Here is a 27,860-nt window from a genome sequence, read left to right on the forward strand (position 1 = left end):
CAGAAGTACTACTGGAAGACAGTGTAGTGTAGTAGTTAGAGTGTCAGACTAGGACCTGGGATCAGTCATGAAGCTCACTGGGTGACCTTGGACCAGTCACAACTTCTTCTTACCTCACAGGGTCGTTGTAGGGATTAACTGAGGAGGGGATGAGCCATGTACTCCTTGGAGAAAAAGGTGGCATATATATGAAATAAATAAGCTATTCTGCTTTCCTGCTTAAGAGAGCTGGAGGGGCCAGCTGGGTGGAGATGTCAGTCGCCAACCTGGCATCCAGAAATCTCCACATGGTTGCAACTTGGAACCATACCAGATGCAAAATGTGCCTGGCGCCCGGGGAATTTCTAACACTAGCTAGAAGTGGTGATAACCAGGGATCAGAATACACAAGTAGTGCCTTGTGGTTTTCTATACTTCCAGAACAGGTCATTGATGGTGGCCAGATTCTGGACTAGATAAGCTACAAACCTAACACAGTAGACTTTTCCATAGGTTCCATTCTCCACAGATAGATTCAAAAGTGCCGTCCCCTCCAGCCTCCTACTCAGTTTAGAAGTTTGTGGCCTCTGTGAAGTTAGAAGCTGTCTCGAGTGGGACAACAAGAATTTGGAGTCTGTTCAGCACTTTCAACAGATAGTAAGGGCCAGTTCCAAACAGAGGTATTAATAGAACTGTGCCTCAGAGCCTGGAATGGTCACTCTCATGCCTCAGAGCTTCTAGAACAAAGAATTTCTTCCAGGGGAAGCAGCACACAGATCACGCTGACCATATTAAGCTGTTGTGAACAACAATCAGTTGCACTGGGAGAATGCACGCTGTCGTGATGGACTATTCACAGTAGAAGCAGCGTTTCAGAGAAGAATCAGGATGTCAAAGAAATGGTGAAAAGTTTCAAAGCAACACATTGCAGCCTTCAAATGCAGTAGGACTGCAGACCTCCCAGATACCACTGATGGGGAAGCAAACAGATTGCCAGTATAGTATGCAACGCCATCAAACCAGGAAAGAAGGAAGAAGAACCCCACCAACTTGAATAAGCCCTGGTAAGTAACTAAGGACTGGGTGGGATGGGGTGGGGGGACGGAAAGCAGTATCTGAACAGCTAGTATAAACCAGGTTGCCTTATGCCACAGACTACTGCTTTATGCAAGAGCCTTTGCAAACATGGATGGAGTTTGCTGAAGTCTCCTCTCAGATCATTCTTTATAAATTGCTTGAGATTAAGAATGCAGTGGAAAAGCAAAATGAATGTATGAACAGGCGTGTAACATATGTAGGGGAGGGCATTTCCCCAGTGTGTGGCTCAGAGGCTGGTACTTAATCCATATCAGTGTGTATCTCAAAAAACGTAAGACAATCTTTAAAGCATCGCTTCCACGGATGGGTTGAATGTGCAAACTTGTCAAGCTTATGTGAAATCTGTCCATGGAGGCTGTTTGGGGCTGAAGAGTTCTCTAGCTCGGCATGGGGAAAAGTGTATTTCGGGGGGGGGGGAATCTTCTCACAAGAAAAAGGCATATTATATTTGCCTGAAAAATCACCAGGAATTAACTAGTTAAGATATTAACAGATCACCAAACTTAATCTCTGAGCCCAAATAGTCACAACCATGTAATAGACTTTTAAGTTTTAGGAGGTAGAGAGGTTTAAAAGATGACTTTTGGAAGCTATATAGCAGCGCTGTTTGCCCAAGGTAACAGAAAACTTGAAAGCTATTTAATGCATTACTGTAATTGTCTACTACCTCCCTCTCTGGAATGGACTGAACCCATGTGTGGCAAAATAGCCTACTTGCTACATTCACTGGCAAGGGGCATAGAGAGACCATGGCAAATGAAATCACCCCAGAAAGGTCAGCAGCTACCTCCAGCTCTGCATTTCATTGGACACATAGCAACAATGACTTTGCTGTGGTGCAATATGAAGTAGAGCAACTGGCAGTCAATTCATAGCTCACCTACTATGAAATCTCTCTCATACGTGTACATGTGCATTCACAGCTGCCCAAGTTGAGCAAGAAGAGAATCAGAGCAGGGAAATTAAGGGGTTTCCCCCTTCCCACCCTCAAGTGTAACTGAAGACAGTGCAAAAATGTGGTAATTGCATCCCTTAATCCCCACTGATTGAAAATATTAACAACTCCAATGTGTGTCATACTGTTTGCTTGCTGTTTCTGTCCCTTCTAATGACTCCTAAGGCACAAGAAATGGGTGTACAGCGGTACCTTGGTTTACAAACTTAATCTGTTCCAGAAGTCCGTTCTTAAACCAAAACCGTTCTTAAACCGAGGCACACTTTCCCTAATGAGGCCTCCCGCTGCCGGTGCCCTTCCACTGTTCGGCTTCTGTTTTTAGACTGAGGTAAAGTTCGCAAACCAGGACACTACTTCTGGTTTTGCGGAGTTCGTAAACCAAATAGTTCGTAAACAGGGCTGTTCAGAAACCGAGGTACCACTATATTTATGCCAGACAAGGTAAATGATTGATACAGTTTTGCCACATGGTCTACTTCAGTTTCAAAGAATACAAAATTACTGCCCATAGTTGTTATATTTCATTGTTTTATTTGTTGCTAGCAGGGGGGTGCCCGGAGCTGCCCAGGTATTTTTAGGAACTAAAAAAGATTGTGATTTTTAAATTGATAGTGCAATTTGTGAGTTTGGATCTGTCACGCCAAAAACTGGGTAACATCAATGCAAAGTCATGTTTTGGTCTGCCAGCTTGATACAAAATGGCACCTGGCATCCAAACACTGATGAAGACCGCCGCCCCAACTCGGAAACCCTTGTGCCATGTTCAAGAATAATCTCTCAAGAGGTGTCTGAATATACAGAGAACAAACAAACCAGCAAACCTCTTTCCAAAAATATAGCAGATACTATTTCAGGCTCATTACAGATCTTCCAGGTAGTTTATCCTGGAAATACAGCCATAAAATTCCTGATCACCATGAAAAGACAACACATGCACATTTCACACCTGAGTGGCATGTCAGTATTGTGTTACTCCTATAATGCACCCAATTACAAAAATAACCCCTATGAAGTTATCTATTTAAGTATCTTGACAGCTTGGCAGGTTTACAATGAAAGCATTCCAAACTGCTACAATTCTGCTATTAATGGAGCCGTAAGGAAAAGAGGGTCTGGAGAAGTATGGAACTCCCTTAACAATGCAGTCAACATGTGACAATACAGACAAGTACTAATGGAAGATGTGGAAATAAGTTAGTGGTGGCCTCCCAGTTTCATGACTTGTAAGCTGCAGGGCAAACAGCCAAGAAGGCCTAGGAAATATTTAACAGCTTTCAGATGGGTGCATCACTGAGATGCAGTGAGATGGTGGCTGCCATTCATTTAGGTTATCACAGTCACAGCAGGATGGCCTGGGACAGAAGTCAAATAGGAGAGAAAATTGGAGGGAGGGGAGAAACGAATGCTTTAGACTTAATGTAAAACACAGCACTGTACTTGCTTTATATGTTAAGCAAAATTGAAATCAGTACCCTCTGTGCTTCTAGTAATATAGCCACTCTTGTTAGCCACTCTTGACACACTGGTTAGAATGAGTTATAATTAAAGTTTTAAAAAGACTAAGTAAGAAGTATGGTTCATATGAGGATCAAAGTTTTAACTGGTGGTGGTATTTGCAACACAATTCTGGCTTTAGAATTATTACAGAAGCAGACATAGGAGTTGAATATACAGAAGTAGCTGCAAGTTGAAATGAGCCTAAGAACACAAAGAGCCCTCTTGGATCAGACAAAAGGACCATCTATAGTCCAGCATCCTGCTCTTGCATCGCCACAGCCCAACTAGTGCCTTCATGGTGAAGTTTTAGATTTCTGCCTGCATTTCAAAAGGACAAAGACTTGGACGATAATAAAAGCAGCAGCAGCTCCTATACTGAAGCAGCAGACATTCACACAGCATCTAGGCTGACATCTGCTCCATAAATGTAAAGAACATGGCTTCCCCCAAATAATCCTGGGAACTGTAGTTTACTCCTCACAGAGCTACAATTCTCAGCCCACTTAAACTTCAGTCCCCAGGATTTTTGGGGGAGAAGGCACGTGCTTTAAATATGCTTTAAATCACAGAATCAGAGACTTGTAGAGTTGGAAGGGACCATGAGTTAACTGGTCCAACCTTCTACAATTCAAGAATCTTTCACCCAATATGGGGCTCAAACCCACAACCCCAAGATTAAGAGTCTCATGTTCTACCAACTGGGCTATTCATGTATGATATGGGTGTGACCTCTACATCCACATAGGCCTGAATGCTGTCATTTAGACCAGACATTTTGTAGCTTTGTCATCAGATGCAGAAAACTGGCACAATTTCATTTCTGATGAAACAAAAAGCAAACCAAAGTTGCACTGACCGACTTGGCAAAGGTCCCAACTACATTAACTAGAGTGGGACAGACATTTTAAATGCACAGTGACCACAGCCTAAGGACTATTGTCTCTTTAGTTTATGTAAATGCATCCATCTGCAGCAGAGCTGCTGCTGCTGCTGAATACCAGGCTAAGCAACTGAAGAAAAAAAAGGGAGAACCCTGGAAGGAAATCAAAACTAACACACATCTACTCAAAACACTAAGCTGAGAGCACCCTCTGGTGTACACATAAAACCTGAACAGCTAAAATAGACTAAGGAATGACCTCAAGTGGATGTAAAAAGCCACCATTGCTTGGGCTTACAGTGTTAAGTTACCATCACACACTAAGAACACCCATTGCAGAGCATGTCATATACAAAATATTTCAGCCAAAAACTCAAAACACATCAAACAGAGGTACTGAATAAAACAGCATTAAATACTCAAAAGATGAAGAGTGGAGAAGAAGCTGAAGAAAATAAATGTGTGCTAACCACACATGTGTGCTAAGCGGCAATTCTGACCTCCCAGATTTAATCCTACTGCTTCAGGCATTGTAAGTCTGGATTTTCTTTTAAACTGAGTGTATTGCAACATGCCTAAACAAACTCAACAGGTTGCAAAATATGCACAAATGGTAGCTTGTGCAAGCCAACCACTTCCAAAGTACAGTGCTCCCTGGTTATGAACTTAATTCATTCCCGAGGTACCACTTTAGCTAATGGGGCCTCCCGCTGCCGCTGCGCGATTTCTGTTCTCATTTTGGGGCAAAGTTATTAACCAGAGATACTACTTCCGGGTTAGCAGAGTCTGTAACCCGAAGTTCCACTGTACCAGCTTCCACACAAATAGGGTAACCTTCAAGGACCCAGAGATTCACACCCATTCAATGTACCTGGAACAAAGCATACTGAATTGTATTCTGCTTCTTTAAAATGTAGGCATAGGTAACTCTTAAGACTGAAGTGTAAAGTGAACTTTAATCAAAACTATCATCATTAATCAAAAGACATCTGAAGGCAGCCCTGTTTGGGGAAGTTTTTAATGTTTAATGCTATATTGCTTTTGGCACTTGATTGGGAGCCGCCCAGAGTGGCTGGGGAAGCTCAGCCAGATGGGCGGGGTATAAATAAATAATTTATTTTTATTTTTATTATTATTATTATTATTATTATTATTATATCATATTCAGATTCAGATTCCAAAATGACAATGCTTCAATAAGCTCTTGATCTCACTCAGGGAAAGCCAGGCTCATTAATTTTAAAACCTCTTGCACAAACACCTAAGAGGAGGGCACTCCTGCTCAAATGTCTAACAGTTGCTGTTTTCAGGCTCAGAAAACAAAACCATACTAAAATGGTTGAGGTTCAACAGCAGAGCCACGGAAGCCTCCAGGTGGTACTTCCAAAAGCATCCAAAAGTTTTGATTAACGTTCACTTAACACTTCAGTCTTAAGTGTTCCCTATGCCTACATTTTAGGGACGCGGGTGGCGCTGTGGGTAAAACCTCAGTGCCTAGGACTTGCCGATCGCATGGTCGGCGGTTCAAATCCCCGCGGCGGGGTGAGCTCCCGTCTTTCGGTCCCAGCTCCTGCCCACCTAGCAGTTCGAAAGCACCCTTAAGTGCAAGTAGATAAATAGGTACCGCTTTATAGCGGGAAGGTAGACGGTGTTTCCGTGTGCTGCGCTGGTGCAGGCTCGCCAGAGCAGCTTCGTCACGCTGGCCACGTGACCTGGAAGTGTCTCCGGACAGCGCTGGCCCCTGGCCTCTTAAGCGAGATGGGCGCGCGACCCCAGAGTCGGACACGACTGGCCCGTACGGGCAGGGGTACCTTTTTACCTTTACCTTTTATGCCTACATTTTAAAGAAGCAGAATACACTTGCCCTGCCACTTCTGCCAGCAGCACTGATTTGGGGCAGGATCACATCCATTTTAGTGAGTTCTCACCCAAAATTGGCACAATCTTGCCTGAAATCATTGCTGCCCAGCAGGGCTCATGACAGTGGCAGAGTGGGCAGGGCTGGTGGCAGCAGCAGCAGATATGGTGGGGAGGAAGCTCTGCCCCAATAAACAGAGTTCAAACTGTTAGCTTGAAGTGGCGTGTAAGTCTCCCAGCCTTCCTACATTACAGGGGTGAGGAACCTTTGGCCCTCCAGATATTGATAAACCACAACTCCCATCATCCATGGCAATTGACAATGCTTGCTGGGGCTGATGGGAGTTGTTGTTCACCAACATCTGGAGGGCTGAAAGTTCCCCACTCCTGCTGTCTGCTAAACACTGAAAAAGCACAACCCATCTCTGCCCTGATCTGTGCAGGATCAAATACTACCTCCAACCAGTGTGGTACATTAAAAGTTTGATCTTTACACTAGTCATTATCAAACCCTATGTTGCATCGCAGATGAAAGAACAACTAATGAAATCAATTAAGTCATTCAAAGCTCTCATGAGGCCCTGACCACTTTTTCAGTGAGCCTCCTACAAGGGCAGTTCTGTGCTGACTGGACCAGAAGTGATCTAATTATGTCATCATACCCGATACACGGATGTATGTTAGAATTACCTGCCTTCAAAGGAGGTCAGTTGTGGCAACTCTGTACAAGTCACTATTCTGGGCTGACCCCATTCTACCCAATCTTTTCAGATGCAGGAGTTAGGTTTTCCACTCATTTCAGTTCAGAAAAAGAGTGTGCCTCAACTCTCAGAAATCTGAGGAAAAGCTAACCTACCCATTGAAATGCAGAATTAATATGCCATTATTGCTGCAAACACTATCCTAAGAATCTGCAGGTTGCTGCAAGATGTAGGATTGTTATCTTTCAAATGCAGACAAAGTATGCTCCTAACTTCACCAACCCACTCAGAGAACTTATCCTTCCACCTCCAAGGAAGGAAAAGTTGCACAGGTTACCTGTAGAAACTCCTCTCCCAAGTTTTCAAAGCTGGTCAGACATATCCAAAAGATGGGTTGTCCTTGGTAAAAAACGTAAGAATCATAGAGTTGGAAGGGACCATCTTGAAAGGAAGGAAGGTAGGTAGCTAATGGATCAGAAACAGAAATCCAGTGGGCCAGGGATGAGCAGGAGTTACACCATGATCTGCTTACGCATTTCTGGTGAACTACTTAAAGCTTTCTGATTGCTGGAAATCTTGTAAAGAATGTTGTACTAAGTCCAGCAAGGGACTTAAGCCAGAGTACATACCCAGCATCGCTTAGCACAGATTAGTTATATGCTGTAACTGTTAACATAGGAATTCTAGATCATTGAGAAGCAGGTCTATTTGTATTCTAGTCACAGCCTAATTTAAAACATCCTGTATCAGGGATTTGGAACCTGTGACTCTCTAGATGCTGTAGGACTATAACTGATCATTCCTGGCCATTGACCAAGTTGCCTGCAACTGAAGGAAGTTAGATCCAACATCTGGAGGGTAGCAGCTTCCCCATCCTGACCTATGCAGTGTACATGATGTGTGTAGCTCCAGTTAGCTGAGACACTTAATCCCCACTCATCAGCCTAATAATCCAGCTCTGTTTGCTTGCAAATCTCATAATGTCCCACCCAACCTGTACAAATCAAAAAGCAAGAGATAGGCCCTTGGCTGGACCTTGTGTATGGGGGTCCCATGCTGCCTCCAATGCAAACAGCTCTTGGTCTTCTTTACCTTAATATTGTAGGCGGAATTTATTTTGCATGTGCAACAAAGATCCTTTATCAAGATTCCAGTCTCTGAATTGACAGCTTTTAAAAAGTTTTGCATAAATATTAACGAGCTGTAATTGAAGACTAAGAAGTGGTAGTTAAGATGGCTTAGAAAAAATGCAAGCAGTTGTTAATTGGACAATGTATTTAATACCAGGCATACACAAGTACACTGCCTAGACCCAAAGTGTAAGGAGACAAGCATACAGCTTCCTACATATTCCAGCCTGAAACAGAAACTTGAATCCTTTCCCCATCCCACTTTCTTAAAAGATAACAAATGGGTGTCATATACAACTTACATAATATCTTATTCAATGCGGTGTGTAACACCCTAGGCAAGCCTTCCCTTTTGATAAAGCAGGTTGAATCAGATTTGTATTTTAATTATGAAAGGCTCAACTTTAAACTGACAGCAGGAATAGAATCATAAATGCTTGAACTTATCTCCCCTGCATGATGTAACTAGATCTGTTCATGCTGTTAACTAGAGACAGGAGGGCTAAGCCCATTTGTCTATTTAGAAAAAAAACATATCCCAAGTTTGTCCTGGGGAGGGGTGTTCCTCTATTCCACATCAATATATTAGAACAAGATTAAACATTCTCCTGCTCACTTCCCAGACAAGACCATTCACCATACAGTATATCTGATAAACTGCTGAGCTGGTTGGGCAGGCAGTACATATAGCCAATCTTAGTAAGTGCTGCACTGCTAGGCATATATCCATTTACAGAACAGGTGCAAAGGCTTCTCCGACCTCATGGCGAAGAGACAGACTTAGCTGCTCAGGCCATTCTCCAGATTGCAGCAGAACATTTGCTCTCTTGCCTTACAAGCTTCAGTTACTTTCAAGTTACAAATGCTCAGAACGGTTAAAAAAGAAATCATGTAAGTCTCTACATCATGTTTGTTTTTTTAAAAAATTCTGAAAGCACCTAAATATTTTTTTTTTTTTAAAAAAAATGCACTGTCTCCTAGGCAGGAACTCAGACATGTTATCATGGTCTCAGAACAATATAAACACAAAACGACAAATGCTCCACTTCAAACTTATTCTGCAGTCAAGACTTTAATTCTCTTAGACTAATCGTATTCAAATCTTCTACCTTCAGGGAAGCCTTTCTATACAGATATGTCTGCCAAGGGACCCCTACGTATTGGCCATGGAACTCCAATATGCTACAAAGGACTCTGAGGTGTGTTTTAGGGTTCTGCTTGGTATACACTTGGTTCATTTGGTCACTAACTAAGCTGGTTGGGTGTTGCCATTACCACAAAACAAGCACAACCTACGAACACAGTATTATTTCATGTTTACATGATGTATGGGAAGAATAGTAGTGGTCGGTTAACTGTATTTCAGGAAATCTCGTTTATGGATCTTTTCACTAATAACCTCATAAGAGTCCAAGGAAACTCAGAATTTCCCAGAACGCAATTTAAAAACCACTAGGACAGTTACCGGATTGCTAGCAGTCAAAACAATGAAGTACATGGGCCTAAATGTCTTCCAGGTCAGGTCAGATTAACAAGGGACCCTAATACCAAGTCAAAAGCCCTGCTGGCAATTCCCCTCCTCTACTTCCATGGCTCAACTCCACTCCCCTCCTCTACCTCCATGGCTCAACTCCACTCTTAACTCCATTAGCTAATACTGTACAAAATTAAAGTACATAGACAACTGGTCTGATGTATCTCTGAATAACAGAAAACTGTAATCAAAGCCAGTTTTTTTCTACCCAGCTCCAGGCTGGACATTTCATGCCCAAGGAGGGCTTACACTGTTGAACAGTGAAGATACACAAAGTGATTATTATATGTTTATATGCTGGACAGTTAGTTGGCCTCCTAACAGAACCTGCAGAACTTTTCAGCCATTAGTACTAAGTGCAGTAAAGAAAAAACATAACCCTGCTCTTCGTACAACTAAGTTTACTCTTTTTTTCTGGTGTCTCAATACACTGTGCAGATGCATGTAGGATCAAAGGGCAGAACTTCAATGCATCCCACACACTGTGCCTGAAGCATGAATTGCAGGTGTTTCTGATAAGGATGTTGGGAAACAGACAACTACAGTAATTTTCTGGCTGGAAACAGACCTATGGTCTCACTCGCTCAACAGCCAATCTCCAAGAAGAGACAACAATCAGCCCCATGGAAGATACCTCAAATTCATGCATCAAGCATAGTTTAAAATTTGTCTCAGAAAGTCCTATTTCTAACTACCAGGTGCCAGTTCTGTTTGAACAGCTTTCTGAATATTCCAATTTATCTTACAATATTAGAGACTTATTGATTAAAGGGCTCGTTCACACTTCCACTTGTCCTGTGCTTAGAAAGCATAGGTCCGAGGAGTTTTCCTCTTGACCAGTGCTTTCTAGGCACAGGTCTGAGCATCTCTGCCCTTCCCATGCTCCTTTCCCAGAGAAAATCTGCTCTTTAGCTCTAAAATGGAGCAGACATCAATCCAGAAAAAAACTGAATTACTGTTTGCTCCAGTTGAGAACTAAAGAGTGGTTTTCCCTGGGGGAAAGCAGTGGGATAAGAGGAAGTGTGGGTAAGTCCTAACATATAAAAGCAGCAAGTTATTCAGGCACCTTGCAGGTGCACATACTTCCCACTTTCAGGATGAAACATAAAATCCCTTGAGCAATCCTGAACTGAGATGTTCAATGGACTACAGTAACTCATAAACTGCACCATACACATTCCACTCTCTATAGGATTATTAGAAATCACACAGTGGAAGTACAAAGAAGCCAGACTTATTGGTAAATCCCACACAGACACCTGTCTAAAAAGAAAAAAAAGCCAGCCAGGGGGATCCACATTCATACTGATGGATAGAAAAGTGCTTTGCACATTCACACTTAGCAAACCAAGTTACACTGTTCACATTTTCAAGAGACTTTATTAAGTTTCAGTTATTATACAGTATTCCATGCTTGCATCAGTACACCAGACCCATTTAAATAAAATCTTGTGAAGGTGAAGAAGTTTTGCAACCCATAACACTGCTAGACAAGCCAGAACATTATCACATCAAGGCAGACTTGCACAATGAGAATAAGATGGGGTTGAACCAGGTTCTCTTGAGCAATCAAAAATACATTGTGTGCCAAAGAACAGCATAATAAAGTAGCAGTATCATGTGAAACAAGCATCTTTATCTGAAATGATCTAAACAAAATTTATACATCACTATACTAAGAGGCATATGTTGCAATTTCAAGAATGAGGGAACATTTCTAATGATGGTTATTGCATTTTAAACATCCTTCCTCTACGACCACTCACTGAGCTTCTTCCTGGAACATCTTGGAGCCGAGGATTTTTTATTATTATGGTAAGAGTATATGTGCAGAAAACCTGAGATGGTAAGAGTATATGTGCAGAAAACCACCACTTATCTAAAATTCTAATGGCAGTATGGTTATCGAAACACATCTTACCTAAGAGAAACAATGGCTTGGAATATATCTCAATAGCAGCACTTAGCCACTTCATATTTTAAGAACAAGAAAAATGAGACAGGAAGTCATTACCTCAAGTGTGAAAGAATTAAGTACTGCAATAAGCATGCAAGCATGCAAGGAAACACCCACGAAAAAGACCATCGAAATAATAAATAATAATAATGGCAGTACTTTATATAATTTAACTGGAGCAACTGAGGCTGGCGTCCTATGCAAACTTGCAGGTGTCACAGAACTCCCTCTTAGGCACGCCAGCAGTTTGGGAGGCTTAAGGCTGCACGTCCTGCAGAGAAATGGTGCAAAGTACGTGCCACCAAAGGACTGCCCTACCCTGGATCCGATTAAATGAGAAAGCTTATCCCCTTCCTGCTCTCCTATAGCCAACGCGCGCCCATCCTATTGTGGACCCATTCGATGTACGCACATGCGTGCCTTCACTCGCGCGCCCCTGGGCACAAATCCTCGCGCATGCGCCCCCCGCGAGCCACAGTCCCACGCGTGCGTCGTACCCACCAACCTCCCCTCAGGTCAGAGCGCAAGGGGCAGAATTTCCCACAGGGCAAGAGGGCGGCCACCGGGGCGCAACCGCTTCCCCTTCCCGGCCTCCGTTCGTCCCCCTCACCTCATAGTACTTCATAGCTCCGCACTCGGCGCTGCCACAGCCTGGCACCCTTTCTCTTCACGTGACACCCTAACCTCATTGAAAAGGGGCGCGGCACGAGGATCAGGACGGCGAATCACAGGGATTCGGGCTCAGGTGCCCAACCAATCAGGGGATTACGACGGTCCCACCCGCCTACATACCCGCCCCAAGCGTCCCTATGGAAACACGTGGCGCGTGACAGCAATCGAGCCAATCAACGGGCAGGGTGATAAGAGTGGCAGGCTACTGAAGCTGTTACAAAATTCGACGAGGGGGCGGTGGGTGAGACATGAGCCAATCACAATAGGCCATAGAAATGCAATAACTGTTTTGCGACTACTGTACTACTGTAAGTGATAGGCTGAGCTGCGGAAAGCCTGGCATAGGAGTAAGCCTTGCTGAACTCAGTGGAACTCGGAGATCATAGAATCATAGAATTGTACAGTTGAAAGGGATCCTGAGGGTTATCAAGTCCAATCCCTGCAATGCAAGACTCTCAACTGCATAATACATGCGAGATGGCCATCCAACCTCTACTTAAAAACCCCCAAGGAAGGAGAGTTCACCAGCTTCCAAGAGAGCCTGTTCCACTGTCAAACAGCTCTTACCGTCAGAAAGTTCTTCCTGATGTTTTGTCTTAATTTCCTTTCTGGTTACCTGAATACAGTGGTACCTCGGGTTACAGACGCTTCAGCTTGCAGACGCTTCAGGTTACAGACTCCTCTAACCCAGAAATATTACCTCGGGTTAAGAACTTTGCTTCAGGATGAGAACAGAAATCACGCGGCGGCAGTGGGAAGCCCCATTAGCTAAAGTGGTACCTCAGGTAAAGAACACTTTCAGGTTAAGAATGGACCTCCGGAATGAATTAAGTTCTTAACCCGAGGTACCACTGTACATTGGTTCAGATCCTACCTCTGGAGCAGGAGAGGAAGAGGGAGAAGCAAACCAGTATTCTGGCTGTTGCTCCCTCTGGAGGAAAGCAAGTGTTCATTAGAAATACCTTTATGCAGCAGCTCCAAGCCATCCCGGTTTCTGATTCGATCCCAGAATGTCCCACTTTTCCTTAAAGGTAAAGGTAAAAGGACCTCTGACCATTAGGTCCAGTCGTGACTGACTCTGGGGTTGCGGCGCTCATCTCGCTTTATTGGCTGAGGGAGCCGGCGTACAGCTTCCAGGTCATGTGGCCAGCATGACTAAGCCGCTTCTGGCGAACCAGAGCAGCGCACAGAAACGCTGTTTACCTTCCCGCCGGAGTAGTTCCTATTTATCTATTTGCACTTTGACGTGCTTTTGAACTGCTAGGTTGGTAGGAGCAGGGACTGAGCAACGGGAGCTCACTCCATCGTGGGGATTCAAACCGCCGACCTTCTGATCAGCAAGTCCTAGGCTCTGTGGTTTAACCCACAGCACCACCCGCGTCCCTCACTTTTCCTTAGGACGTCCCTATTTTTATTGGCAAAATGTTGGATGGCATTCCTTTATGGCAGACATAGGCAAACTCCGGCCCTCCAGATGTTTTGAGACTACAATTCCCATCATCCCTGGCCGCTGGTCCTGTTAGCTAGGGATGATGGGAATTGTAGTTCCAAAACATCTGGAGGCCCGGAGTTTGCCTATGCCTGCTTTATGGCCTACAAAGTTATTGGCAGGCTAACATTATAGGCAGTATATTGCGAGAAGACCACTGGGCCGAAACTGACAATAAAAGTCTACTGGTGCACTCTTTCTCTAATCTCTAATAATAATAGGTTCGAAACTTAATCCCACAACAGTCAGATGGAATGTAGTTTCCTCTAGTTTAATGGCATAGCAAGGCCAGAAAAGAAGGGCCCTGCTACTGCCACCTAGTGGCTATAACATTACTACTTCTTAATTACAGTCCACCACAAATCCTGGTAAACCATAAAAGCTTCCACAATATTGCCAGCACTGAACCTCAAAGAGTTCTATTGCAAAGTACAATCCCTACAGCTCAAAACACAACATCCCATTCAACTTGCAGAGAAGAAATTCCTTCTCATCCCTGTACCACAGGCCGCGGTATAATAACACATGATCAGCCGTCTCCTCCACTGCACGTACTTCACAGGAATCAAGGTTGGTCTTCTCAATGTTAAACAAATTACTCTGAAGAATGCAGTGCCTTGTCAAACCATAAGCAGACTAATCTGTCTCATCTGTTTGCTGACTAAAGATCCAGACGAAAAAAGTAAACCCTCCTACCAGCTACATCTTTTTCAATGTCTTCAAGCATTATGCTCCTGCTTAACCCAGCGCTTCTAGGAAAGACAAAGGTAATACATTATCCATTTATACGTGTCCCAAAGCATATTTGTCAGCCTGAACCTCAGTCTCATTATATATAATTCCCATGTGGACTGAAACCCAATAAAAACCAGACCCAGAGACCTTTTCATTGTCGTTAGAAATCATGGACAGCACAGCACATTTAACCTCCGTACAAACAAACCAAAATAAATGCTCATTAAATAGCCAACTTCATCTAATTCCCCTGCAAAGAAACCAGAATGAATGCTCAATAAACAGGTCATCTGGAAGAGCCCTCTGTTTGCACAATGCAAGATGCAGTTATCTGGTACAGTTTCATCATAAATACAACATGGTCGATAGCGGCAAGGAAGACAAATATGGGAAGGAAGCCTAATAGCTGAGACAAGCCAACAGAAGTATAACACAAGAAAAGAGAAGAAGGAAATTATTACAGATCTAAAGTCTCTGTGTGGTTGAGGAAGAGCCTCCCATTTATTTTAGCTCCTTTGCTTAATCCTCTTTCCTTAGCAAATGCCCTTCATATGTACTGTGCATACTGCAAGGCTATTTCAAGCACAGGTTCTATTAATATAGCCTCTGGAAAACAGTGCAGGCAAATGAATAATTGGAGGAAATAACTTAAAAGGCCAACACTGTCTGAGGCTTCACTTTTCTATTTGTAATCTCCCCTGCCCTGAAAAAGTCATTATTTCTAGGACAGCATTTCAAATTAAAAGCAGTGCTTTTTTCTGGGGGGATGCAGGGGTACACATACCCTAAACATTTTCTAACCTTTGTACTTTTGTCCATATATTGTATTTATTTTTCCCAATTTGAACTATAACATGATGATTTTCTTGAGTCAAAATTCAAGTACCCCTAAACATTTTTTAGGGGGAAAAGCACTGATTAAAAGAATCTCCTTCAGATTAATAATTCAGCTAACATGTAGCAAACAGAGATGCTTATGCCTAGATTTCCAGCATTGGGAGGGGATATGAAGAGCTTTAAAAGGCTGGATTCATCCCCCATATATCCCCCTGACGCTTTTAAATCACTATATTCCTCAGACCGTGGAAACTTTACCTCACCCAGGCAGACAAATTCTGGAAGAATTGGTTGCAGTCCTAGATAGCCAGATGATAGCAGTGAAGAAGCATGCACATAGCTGCAGGTGTGTTTAAGGTCTCTTGCAACTGGTTGAACAGGCAAGCCAGATTTAAAATAGGAGAGTCCCCTTTGCCCCTTTCACCAAGTGACTAGCTGTCGCAAAGACTCCTGCGCTTGTTCTTCTCCCTTGACCACCTGCATTATGGCTGTCTAAGATTGGGGCCTTGTCTGTGTTCAAGAAGACTCCTAAGGCTTTTTGAGCTTTGGGGGCAAAAGTCAACTGAAGTGGGCAAAAGTGATGGTCTTGCTCTATAAATTAGTGAGAATTATACCTCAGAAGATGTAGGCATGCAGAAGGTCCCAGGGTGGAATTCAATGCAGCACTGAGTGGGGTAAGCATGTATGGAACAACATCTGCTTATATAATGAGATTTTCCCCCCTGCACCCCAAAAACCTTTATTTGGGAACAAATTTGTGGGATGTGGGTGGAGGAGAGGAGAGAAAAGTCCTGTTGCACAGGTGGACATCATTCCATGCACACAACAACTTACAGTGGTACCTTGGGTTACATACACTTCAGGTTACATACACTTCAGGTTACAGACTCCGCTAACCCAGAAATAATACCTCTGGTTAAGAACTTTGCTTCAGGATGAGAACAGAAATCGCGCAGCGGTGGCACAGTAACAGCGGGAGGCCCCATTAGCTAAAGTGGTGCTTCAGGTTAAGAACAGTTTCAGGTTAAGAACGGACTTGCGGAACAAATTAAGTACATAACCAGAGGTACTACTGTAGTTGACTCCTTCCCCAGGTTCTTTCCCAGCCATTCCCAGTTAAAACGTTGTGCGATGGAACAGCGTCATTTTCACACCATATATTTAAAGCACATGACTTCCCTCAAATAACCATGGGTTTTCACCTCACAGAACTACAGTTCCTAGCATCTTTAACAAACTACAGTTTGCAGGATTCTTTGCAGGAAGCCACGTGCTTTAAATGTAAGGTGTGGGTGTGACATGTTGGAAACAATCTCTGCTGCAGACCTTGAAGGATTTCTGCTTATTACCATAAGTAATATTGGGCTAGATGTTCTCCACGGTCTGATTCCATATAAAATAGCTTCATATTCTGACATGTACTTCCAAGTAAACATGCACAGGATTGTGCTGTAAATCTGTTAGTGGTCATTTATCATGGCGCTGAGTTTTCAACCCATATGTATACACAGCTATATTATCAGTCCACTTCACCTTAATTGTGAAGCAAATTATGCAAATTCATGGCTCAACAAATAAGTCTTCCACCTCACCTTAAGGTTTAGAGGCATGGACGCACCTGGGAGAATTTTCATTCCTTTTTCCTGCTGTGAAATATTTCCCCCTTTGCCAGTTTCAAGGCCTTGAGCTATGTGCAAAATATGTTCTGGTGTCACTTTTGTCTGAACATGTTGAGTGACTAGAAGACACTTCTGTTGCACAACCTTTTGTAATACTATACTGACCTTAAACTGGTTTGTGCCTAATCAGCAGTTTGACTGTAGAAGGGTGTTCACCCATGGAATTTAGCACTGTTGCCTAATGTCTGCATCTGGCAAAATACAGGTGGATGTGATTAACTGTACACACTGCATTACTTATACTTTCTCTTTGTTCGTCATGTAGCTAAGAACTGGATTCACTCCTGCCTGAACTAAACACACACAATAATTTGAGAGGGGAAATAGGTTCATTGACATCCAAGGCCAGAGGCTTCTTTCACACAACTTATGGTACTGTTCAGACATTTAATAGCTTGAGAGGCTTGGTGCAGACTTATAGTTTTTTGTGTGACCCCTTTAATCTTTTTAATGAATCATGCATTTAATTATTTGCCAAGGGTGGGAGCTTCTTACCACATTCTCCCACAAAATGAGGGTAAAAATATATTAATGAGTCATTGCCTAGGATCTCCTCCTGGCACACCCACACAGAAAGTTGGCTCTAAACATGTCAGCACATTTGCTCATCAATGGAATCCACTGTGATTTTACACAATTCGCTACTCAGCCGTTTCTTGTCTGTTACTAAATTGCAGCATTCTCTGAAATAAAAGGCAGCTAACAAAAGGCAGTGAAGCCTATCATAGCTTCTGTTTGAGGTCAGAGCAGCAGGAATTCCATTATAGACACCAGCTACCCTATGAACTTCCATTTTGTATTAATCACATTTGCATCCCACCCTTCTCTGATGAAGTCAGGGAGGCATACACGGGACGTTATTCCACTTTTTCCTTACAAAAACCCTGTGAGCAACTTATGCTGGGAAATGCTGAGTGGCCCAGGATCATCATCCAATGATGTGTGTTGTTGTTTTTTTGTGCTCGAATTTGAACTCAGCTCTCCCAGTCCCAAGCAAGGATAACTTTGGGCCACCTTCCCTGCTCTGTCACTGTTGCCATCATACCCACTGCCTCCACAACCACTTCTACCACTGGCAGAGAAGCAGTGCTGGCATTGGCGCCAACGTAAGGTGAGATATCACCAAAATTGCATGAGATCTTGTACGCGACACAAGATATTGAGCCATTTTGGATATCATTTCAGCTAATACTGGTGCCGCTTCTGCATTGGCGGTGGAGGCTGCTGCCTTGGGGGCTTCAGCTGCCTGAGGCAGCCGCTTCAGTCTACCTAACAGCTGAGTCGGCTCTGCTTTTGGCACTCCAGTAGTTGTTGGACTTCAGCTCTCATAAGTCCTAACCAGAATGGCCATTCATCAGGAATGATGGGCATTCTAGTCCAGCAACATCTGAAGGACCAAAGGTTCCTCATCCCAGCTCTGGCCACTGCATTACTGTACATCAGCTCCAGTGCTGCTGAGGTACCTAAATCTGTCTTCACACCGGCAGTGATGTCATTAAAGCTCCCTTATCTTGCAGATCATGCTACGGAAGACAACCACCATTCTATTCATTACACACTGGAAGCATTCCTATAAACTTATCGTCCTCCTAAAATGATGATTTTTCTGTAAATGCAGTACCAGTTAGTCTGTGGGGCTGTCCGAGATCTTGCAAGAGCCTTGTAGAGTCTAGTAAACAAGTCTGATAGCTTAAATACTCTTTTTTTATATAAATAATTTTTATTGAAGTTTCCACAAATTTTTAACAGAACAAACAAAACATAAAGAAAAAATAACAATAAAAGACATACAACACGTATCATTCCAACTCTTAATTTCATATACCTTTCTTTCCCGACTTCCTCATACCTCCTCTTTCTGCATTCTCATGTCTAGTTAATTAATTAACAAATCCCTCCCTTACTTTCAACTTAATTTTAATAACACTGATTTTCTTTTAACTTAACCATTACCGCTGTTAACCCCTATTTTTCTCATCCAACATCGATCTAACATTCACTGATTTTTGAATATTTCTTTAGATAGTCTTTAAATTTTTTCCAGTCCTCTTCCGCCGTTGCTCTTCCCTGGTCTCAGATTCTGCTCGTCATCTCTGCCAAACCCATATAGTCGATCACTTTCATCTGCCATTCTTCCACGGTGGGTAGATCTTGTGTCTTCCAGTACTTTGCGATGAGTATTCTTGCTGCTGTTGTAGCATACATAAAAAATGTTCTATCCTTCTTTAACACCAATTGGCCGACTATGCCCAGGAGAAAGGCCTCTGGTTTCTTAGGGAAAGTGTACTTAAGTACCTTCTTCAGTTCATTATAGATCATTTCCCAGAAAGCCTTAATCCTTGGGCACGTCCACCAAAGGTGAAAGAATGTTCCTTCAGTTTCTTTACATTTCCAACATTTATTATCGGGCAAATGATAGATTTTCGCAAGCTTGACTGGGGTCATGTACCACCTATATATCATTTTCATAATATTTTCTCTCATAGCTTAAATACTCTTTCCACACCAGGAAAACCCTGCCCAAAAAGAGCTCTCCATTTAATTTGTATAATTTGAACTGGCCAGCCTTCAACCGCACAAAGTTGAAACTGCACATATTAAACACGCTGTACTAAGTTGCTGGCCATTCATTGTTTGTAGTCAGGTTGCAAATGTATGCTCTCAGTTAACAATGTATACTAATAACTTGGGGAGGGGGCTCTCAGCCACAGGGGGGCCTAATTCTGCACATGCCTATAACTCCACCATTGACACTTCTACCATACTTCTAGCATAAGGAAGTCCTAGTTGCTGCTGGTGATAAGAGATTCTACAAGACCTCCAAATTGAATAATCAGTGTTACTGCTACTAGTTGAAGTGCTCCACCTGCTGTTCACCGACAGCCCTGCCTATCCAGGGCTCTACTGATATAAAATCAAATATGTACAGTAATTTAGGTTGGAGACCTGCGACTAGTTGCAGCACGTGAATGCCAAAATATTAGCTGACACGGGCCACTAGGGCTTTTTGAATTTTTCAACTTTCGAATTCCCAAAATGAGGGGTGCTAAAAAGTTGTAAGATGACTTGGGAATTCAAACTATATTTTGGTTAAATTAATATAATTTAGTTTTGCTTGGTAAGTAAAATGTGTGAAAAATTCATAGAAATAATGAAAAATGATTGCCAAGTATTCAGAGCTATATGTTAATAATAATAATTTTATAGGAATTCTAAGGTCTTATATACATATAAAATAAATGTTCATAAATGTACAAGGCAAACACATAAATAAGTATATAAACCACATGGCTGAAATAGTGCAGGAGAATAATCCTGAAGCCATTTTTACTTTCCCAAATTGACCTCAAATATTTCTCTGCAAGGAGGAAGGAAATGGGAAAAGCTTTCCAGTTGTCTTTGGACTGTAGGGGCCTATGCCTCCCTGTAAATACAGTCTGGCAAGTATCTGTTAAGCTGAGCATACTATTAATATGAGTAAGAGATTCATGAACTAAGTATTTACCATTTCAAAGGAATGGCCAGGCTACCCAGAAAAGGCAATCAGATAAGGCAGGGATGTCCAACCAGTAGATCGTTATCTACCAATAGATCCCTGTAGCTGATCCTGGTAGATCACGGGATCCTTATCGTGTACAAAAAGTTGTAGGGGAAAAGCTAAAAAACTCTGTGCAATCGTCCCCCCAAAAAGCTCAACAACTCTGGGCAATCCACCCACCCCACACATGCTCCTCTTCCCTCCAATGACAACGGGTAAATCACTGCCAGTTTTTTATACTGGGAGTAGATCACAGTCTCTTAGGAGTTGGACATGCCTGAGATAAGGCATTATCAGGTACCGTATTTTTCGCTCTATAAGACACACATTTCCCCCTCCAAAAATTACAGGGAAATGTGTGTGTGTCTTATGGAGCGAATGCAGGCTCCTTGGCTTCAGTGATAGCAATGCGAAGCCTCCAAAGCGCAGTGGGAGCACTCCCGCCGCACTCCTGAGGCTTCGGGTTGCCTTCACTAAAGGCTAAGGCAATGTGGGAGAGGGAGAGCTGCACAGCACCCCTTCAGCTAAGCAGGAGGAGAAATGGAAGGGGCTCCGTTTCTCCTGCCGCTTCGCTAAAGGGGCACTGCGCAGAGAGGGGGAGCATTTTTTTCCCTAGTTCTTCCCCTCTAAAACAAGGTGTGTCCTATGGTGCGTCCTATAGAGCGAAAAATACGTATCCTGGCAGACAGGAGAGAAGCAACACACTAAATCTTTCTGTGATGTATGTATGATGTTTTGAGGGGTGGTCTTGAGCTACAGGGGAGGTAATTTCAAATGTCTGTATGTATAAGAGCTTGGAACCATTGTTCTCGTTTCCTCTCCTCCCTCCTTGCGTGGGGTAAGCGGGGGACTCTGTTGCAACAGTTTAATAAAGATCATGCTTACTAGCTGCTTTGCTTCTCAATATTCTCAGTGGCCTCTTTTATTTTCTCCTACTGATAGAAGACCTACATAAGGACTCCATACAGGCTCTTGGATACCCCATAAGAGACAAAGAAGCAGTTTTTTTCTAATAACAGTATTATTATTATTTAGCATTACCTGCCATTTTCAGTAGGTAAAATTAAAATTATTTGGTTTTCCAAAAGCAGTTTATGTGTATTTCCATCAAACATAGACTTACTAAGCCAGATGTAAATAATGACATATTTGGATTCCTGACACCCAAAAAACACTTTTTTAAGAACCCTCAGGGAAGAAATTTGCAAAAAAAAAAGTTTCACCCCCTAAAATGACACGCCCTAACGTATAGGTATTGCTAACACGTCTGCACATTGCAAGTTTGTACATGCAATGCAGCCTTGGTTTTTAAATTAAATTACTAACCTAGTGAGCTGGACAATCCTTGTGTGCTTTCCTCTGCGTCACTCCCAGCACCACACCCAACTGACTCACTCTAATAGGTTTTCAGTATTTAAACACTCCACTTTTAATCCTTCCTCTCAGCTCTCCCGCAGTCATCAACTCACGAATGAGGAAACCTGATTCACAAAGAGGCCAAGGGACTCACCAAAGGTCAGATGGGGAGAAATCAATTGAAAGAGCTCAGCACAAGTTTAGCAGTGCAATGACTCGAATTAAGACCCCAGCACAGACACAACAAAGATTTCGCATTGACACACTTAACCTCCTTCCCTCCTAAAACTAAAGAGAACCCCCAAACCCTGTCCCATTAACTGAAACACATACCTAAAAATGGAATTTGAAATCCAAAGCCAGAAGCAAAATCATATTTAGAACAATCCAGACATCAACACATGCTAGCAGTGCATGTCAATACTGTGGGCTGTGGGCTACAGCTTGCCCAGTGCTCCTCCTCACTTCCTTTTTTGCTCCCTAGTTGTGCCAAAGCCCTTTGGTTGGACCAATCCCAGCACCAGAAGCCAGGGCTGGATTAACCATTAAACAAAATAAACATCTGCTTAGTGTGTCAAGGGAAGGGGGGCACCACAGATATTTCCCATTGCTGGATTAATGTGACCATTAATGGTCACACATTGGTCAGCTGAGTGTTCATTCTCTCAGTTGAAGTCTGTTAAAAAATCTCAACAGAACTATGCAACAAGGCAGGTCTGATGCCTTATCTCTACTAAGTATGGAAGCTGATGTGTTACGTAAATTAGTTTTGAGGATCTGATCAAAGACTTTGCGATGAGAAAATGTAGATTTCCCCCCAAAATATAAATAAAGTGGAAGTACAGTCATACCTTGGAAGTAAATGCTCCGGTTTTCTAATGTTTTTTGGAAGCCGAACATCTGACATGGCTTGAGTGTAGGAAGCTCCTGCAACCAATCAGAAGCCGTGCCTTGGTTGTCAAATATTTTGGAAGCCAAACGGGCTGCTGGAACAGATAATGTTCGACAACCGAGGTTTGACTGTATTCTTAAAGTCCAAACAATAGCTTTCTAGTGTAATTTTTGTTGAAGGGCAGGTCTGGGGAACCTGCGGTCCTCAAAATGTTGTTGGACTCCAGCTGGCATCAGTCCCAGCAAACATAGTCAGGGATGTTGGGAGTTGTAGTCCAGCAACAACTTGATGGCCAAATGTTCCCCATCCTCCCTGGCACAAGGTTTCCTAATGCAAGATTCCAACAAGGAATTGAGTAGTAAAAGTAACTCCCTTGAAATTAGGATTTGAGCCATATTTAGTACCAGGACAGGGACGCGGGTGGCGCTGTGGGTTAAACCACAGAGCCTAGGACTTGCCGATCAGAAGGTCGGTGGTTTGAATCCCTGCAACAGGGTGAGCTCCTGTTGCTCAGTCCCTGCTCCTGCCAACCTAGCAGTTCGAAAGCACGTCAAAGTGCAAGTAGATAAATAGGTACTGCTCCAACGGGAAGGTAAACGGTGTTTCCGTGCGCTGCTCTAGTTTCATCAGAAGCGGCTTAGTCATGTTGGCCACATGACCCGGAAGCTGTACGCCGGCTCCCTCAGCCAATAAAGCAAGATGAGCGTCACAACCCCAGAGTCGGTCACGACTGGACCTAATGGTCAGGGGTCCCTTTACCTTTACCTAGTATCAGGACAATGTCCTTTGCCTGCTGTTTGAGCTACTGCTGTGTCAGATCTTTTGTGACATAAATAAAACCAGTCACACTTAGGAGTTGCTTCAGACATACAGTGGTACCTCTAGTTATGAATTTAATTCGTTCCGGAGGTCCATTCTTAACTTGAAATTGTTCTTAACTAGAGGCGTGCTTTCGCTAATGGGGCCTCTTGCTGCCGCTGCACCGCTGGCACACGATTTCCGTTCTCATCCTGGGGCAAAGTTCTCAACTCAAGGTAACTCTTCCAGGTTAGCGGAGTTTGTAACCTGAAGCGTTTGTAACCTAGTTAAGGAGTTTCCACAAGCCTTGAACCCATACACTGCCGCTCCTTTTTTCCTGTCCCTCCTTTTTTCCTGTAAAGGAAGTGGAGGGGGGAATCTACTTTACATTTTAAACTAATCACAGTTCCTTGGTACATTTGAACTCAGGAAACTAGTATATTTAAACTACTGGAGAACAAGCCAGAATCAAGATGGTTTCAGATCCTGGCTTATTCTCAAACCCTACTTAAAAATTTAAAAATCGGACAAGTCTTTGTCTTCTTCCATATGCTAGTATGTGTGCCATCCTAACCATGGAACCACAGGAACCAACAGTATTGGCTGAGGGAGACTCAAGGGTGGAGATAACTACCTGTGGGTTACTAAACTCAGTTTCACCCTCTCGCACCTTGCTGAATGAGCTGGCAGCAGCTTCCATCCTGTGACACATCTCATAAAGACTGAAATCTCCTTCAGAAACAGGCCAGCTAGTTCTACTTCTGCTAGGTAATCTATGTGCACATCAAAGGCTGCTTTAGCAGGCCTCTTATCCATTTATACCCAGTAGCATCCAAAACAGCTGTCTAAAAGAAGTAGAGGGAGGGATGAACTTGATTCCAATGGAGTCCAGAGTCCATTGGGACACTTGTCTTATATTTTGCCCTTGCAAAGTTGATGTTTTTAAAAGAAATAGCCAGGGTGGGTGGGCCCAAGTCAGATCAGGCCCATGGCTGGGGGGAAGGGAGCCATACTGCTATACAGTCATACCTCGGGATAAATACGCTTCAGGATAAGTGTTTTCGGGTAGCACTCCGTGGCGACCCGGAAGTAACGGAGCGCATTACTTCTGGGTTTCGCCGCTCACGCATGCGCGGACGGTCAAAATGACATCACGCGCATACAGGGAAGCGGCGAAACACGACCTGTGCACACGCAGACGCATCTTACGTTCTGTTCAGGATGGGAACGGGGCTCCGGAACGGATCCCATTCACATCCCGAGGTACCACTGTAGTCTCCTCGCCACCATGGTCCCAATTGGATTTCCTTTTTTTTTTTTTAAATAATATTTATTAAAGATTTTCAAATATAACAGAAAAAGAAAAACATCCAAATTTAAAACCTAATTTTCATTGGCATCCTTCCAGGACTCCCCCCCTCCCCCTCTTGTATTCCAATTCTTTCAAATAGATTCAACAAATTCTTACCCCAAATTTTAAAATTATTTATCATTGACCCAATTTAAAAAATATTTTCCCATCCCCTAAAATCGACCTGTTCCCTTCCACGAGTTCCCCTCTTTAATATGCAGTACAGATTAAAATAAACAGAAAAATAGAAAAAAGAATAAAATGTAATTTAACACCCTTTGGATTCCAAATTTCCCTCCCCCCTTTCCCGGTTGCGTTCCCAATGTCCGTCAATATCTACTGTCATACTGGAGCTCCCACATCTAAACCACAGTCCTTCACCAGTCCGCTTTGCCGTCTTTTTATTAGTCTTTGCCGTCTTTTGGTCATCTTTGATTTCACATGTCCAATCTTGGAAGGAGTCTATCTTCCAACTTTGTCCAGTTCTTGTTATTCTTGTTGTTCTTGTTGTTCTCTCTCCTCCTCTTTTTTTTTTTCCTGCTCTCCTGCACAAATGTTCTAATTCCAAAAAGCTTCTAATTCCTCTGCAGAGGCTTTGTTATTCAGGAACAAAACATTACGTCAAGTCCCTTCCATTCTTCAATAGATAAATCTATTGTCTCCTTTAGTGTGTAGACCTCTGTAGACAAAATAGTGTTCCATTTCTGCAGTTTCCCAGGAGATAAAAAGTCCTATTCAAATTTGATGCCAACAATACTTGTAGTGTCCCACAGCTCCTCTAGAGGGATTATAGTAGCTCAGTTTCCTTCCCGATCACACCCAACAGTCAAAGTAACTTATTATTCCTTGTTTTAAACAATTTATATCCAATTTGTAACAAATGTGACCAGCAAAGTCCTCGTAACAAAGTTCTCTTTTTGTTCTTCCGCTTTGACAGCTCCTTTGACAGCTGTCAAAACCTCTATTTCTCCTCTCCCAGCGCTCTTACGGATCGCTCCCAGGGTTTCCGGGGGGGGTTGCCTTTTAATTCACATTCCACTTTTCTCCTCCAGCCTAGTCTTATAATTTTCCATCGCGAAGTTAATAATTTTATCAAAAAAAGGTTGCACTTGATCTTAGTTGTCAAATCCTTTGCTTTAGCTCCTCTACAACAGGGGGGAGGCTGACTTCCTTTTTGCACCTCCCCCGCTCGCTCCGAATTTAAAAAGAATTTTTCCCCTTTTTTAATCCAAGTTCCAATTACTCACGGGTTATTCTTTTAAAGTCCAAATTTTCAATGGAAGAAGTCAGCGCTCTCCGTCGAATGGCATGCGGCTTCGCTCAGCAGGGGAAGCGGAGGACTCACAGCACCACCACCCCCCGTCACCCGCTCCGCAGCCTTTAAAAAGGCTCCTTCGCGGGTCGGGGGGGACGCAAACGGTGCCCGCTGAGTCACCATGCCCATGGGTTTCAGCGCCCATGGTTTTTGAGGGTCCCCGCGTCGCCGGCGCGGTAGAACCCAGCCCCTGCCGAGCAGGCTCCCTCCGGAGCTCGGAGGGAGTCCGCCATTCGGCGATGGCGCCAACCCGGAAGCCGGTCCCAATTGGATTTCCATTCCATGTACACTACTCTGAATGGGAATAAAGCTCCTACTGACGCCAGTGGTAGCTTTCACTCGGTATGATGGGCCATTTCAACTGGGAGCACAGCAGGGATGAAGGGTCCTGATTCAGCTCAGTTGCCACCCCCAGCCCATTTATCTTTTTTAAGTCAACAACACGACAAACATCACATGTAGTTTAGCCCTTATCTCTTCTTAATACTAGCTTCTTAGGACAACGTGAACAGGTCACAGGATGGACATGGGTTAGATCCCTGTCATTATTTATCATCATCCTTGTTATGAGTTGTGACTATTGTTGTGACCATTTCCTTTAACTCCTGGCTGCTCTCTTAACTTCTCAAAGGACTCAGAGGTTGCAGAATCTCAGAGTCCTAGCAAAATTACTCTCTTTGTTGTGGTGAAATCACAGTAATCACAAAATGTCTAGTTTGTTGCCGGATTTCACTGGTTTTTAAAAATAGCCTCCTTTTTCTAGCCTAGTGATATTTTAAAAGCTTGTATTCCGTCAGCAGAAAGATCAGTTCAATTCTTTGTACCTATGCCTACTCAGAACCCTTTTTCAAGTAAAATCTATACCCAAGGTTAGGTAATAAACACAAGTTTTCATTTTTCATTGTTAATGGGAATTATGCAAATACTTTAATGAAAGTCTCCACAACTAATTCAGTCCTTCACTCAGAACAGAGGTTGCACAATTTGAATTGGCTAATGCTACAGTGATCACAGGTTCAGAAATGTCACAAGTGAATGAACAGAAGAGATGAAATGGAGAGATAAACTACAGTATTTAATTGTTCATCTCAAACCCTCTCTCCTTGCTGCTTTTCTACCCCCACTCTGCAAATGCAAACACACACACACACACACACCAAAGTGTTCCATTTTATTCAAAAAGATGATGCAGGGAAAGAAACCATGGAGTGTAATTCAACACTGAGGTTCACTAGGATGTAAGGAAACAAAGAAGCTGCCTATTGCAGTGCTCAGAAAAATAATACACTGGTTTGATAACACTAGGCGTTCCCAGACAACCTGATTATTGAGCATTCATTCTGATTTGTTTGCAGGTTGGCCGGGCAATGTTAAGTCAAAGCAAGTGTTGCTCTCCACAATTTCCACTGCATTTCCTCATCACTTTCATTATTGCAAGAACTTATAGTGAATTAGAATTTTGCAACTTGCATTTGCAGGCATGTGATTAAATCCCACCCCAAAGTAGTGACCATCTGGAAGCGCCTGCTGCTTAGGAGATCACCACACTCAACATTTGTATGCAATATATTTAGGGATGCAATAAAAACAAAGTATAACAGAAATAACTT

The 27,860-nt window shown here is 43.1% G+C and overlaps 1 protein-coding gene and 1 long non-coding RNA gene across 3 annotated transcripts in view; one reads left to right on the forward strand and one right to left on the reverse strand.

Annotated features, from left to right (window-relative positions):
• The window catches only part of TECR (trans-2,3-enoyl-CoA reductase), a 31,975-nt gene extending 19,644 nt beyond the window's left edge, over positions 1-12,331 (reverse strand). The window contains exon 1 of the mRNA XM_079966210.1: positions 12,199-12,331. Coding sequence (XP_079822336.1) covers positions 12,199-12,213 — 15 coding nt within the window. The 5' untranslated portion in view covers positions 12,214-12,331. The remainder of the gene's footprint in view (positions 1-12,198) is intronic.
• LOC307210410 lies at positions 679-27,857 on the forward strand. Of its 2 annotated transcripts, XR_013835961.1 has the most exons (4): positions 679-1,043; positions 9,213-9,296; positions 21,985-22,053; positions 27,729-27,857. It is a non-coding gene; the product is annotated as an uncharacterized lncRNA (long non-coding RNA). The 2 variants fall into 2 exon arrangements; XR_013835962.1 differs by lacking the exon at positions 9,213-9,296 and having other exon boundaries at positions 688-1,043.
• Positions 27,858-27,860: the final 3 nt, after the last annotated feature.

The sequence above is a fragment of the Podarcis cretensis genome (assembly GCF_951804945.1).
Source record: "Podarcis cretensis genome assembly, chromosome: 2".
In the NCBI taxonomy this organism is placed as follows: domain Eukaryota; kingdom Metazoa; phylum Chordata; class Lepidosauria; order Squamata; family Lacertidae; genus Podarcis; species Podarcis cretensis.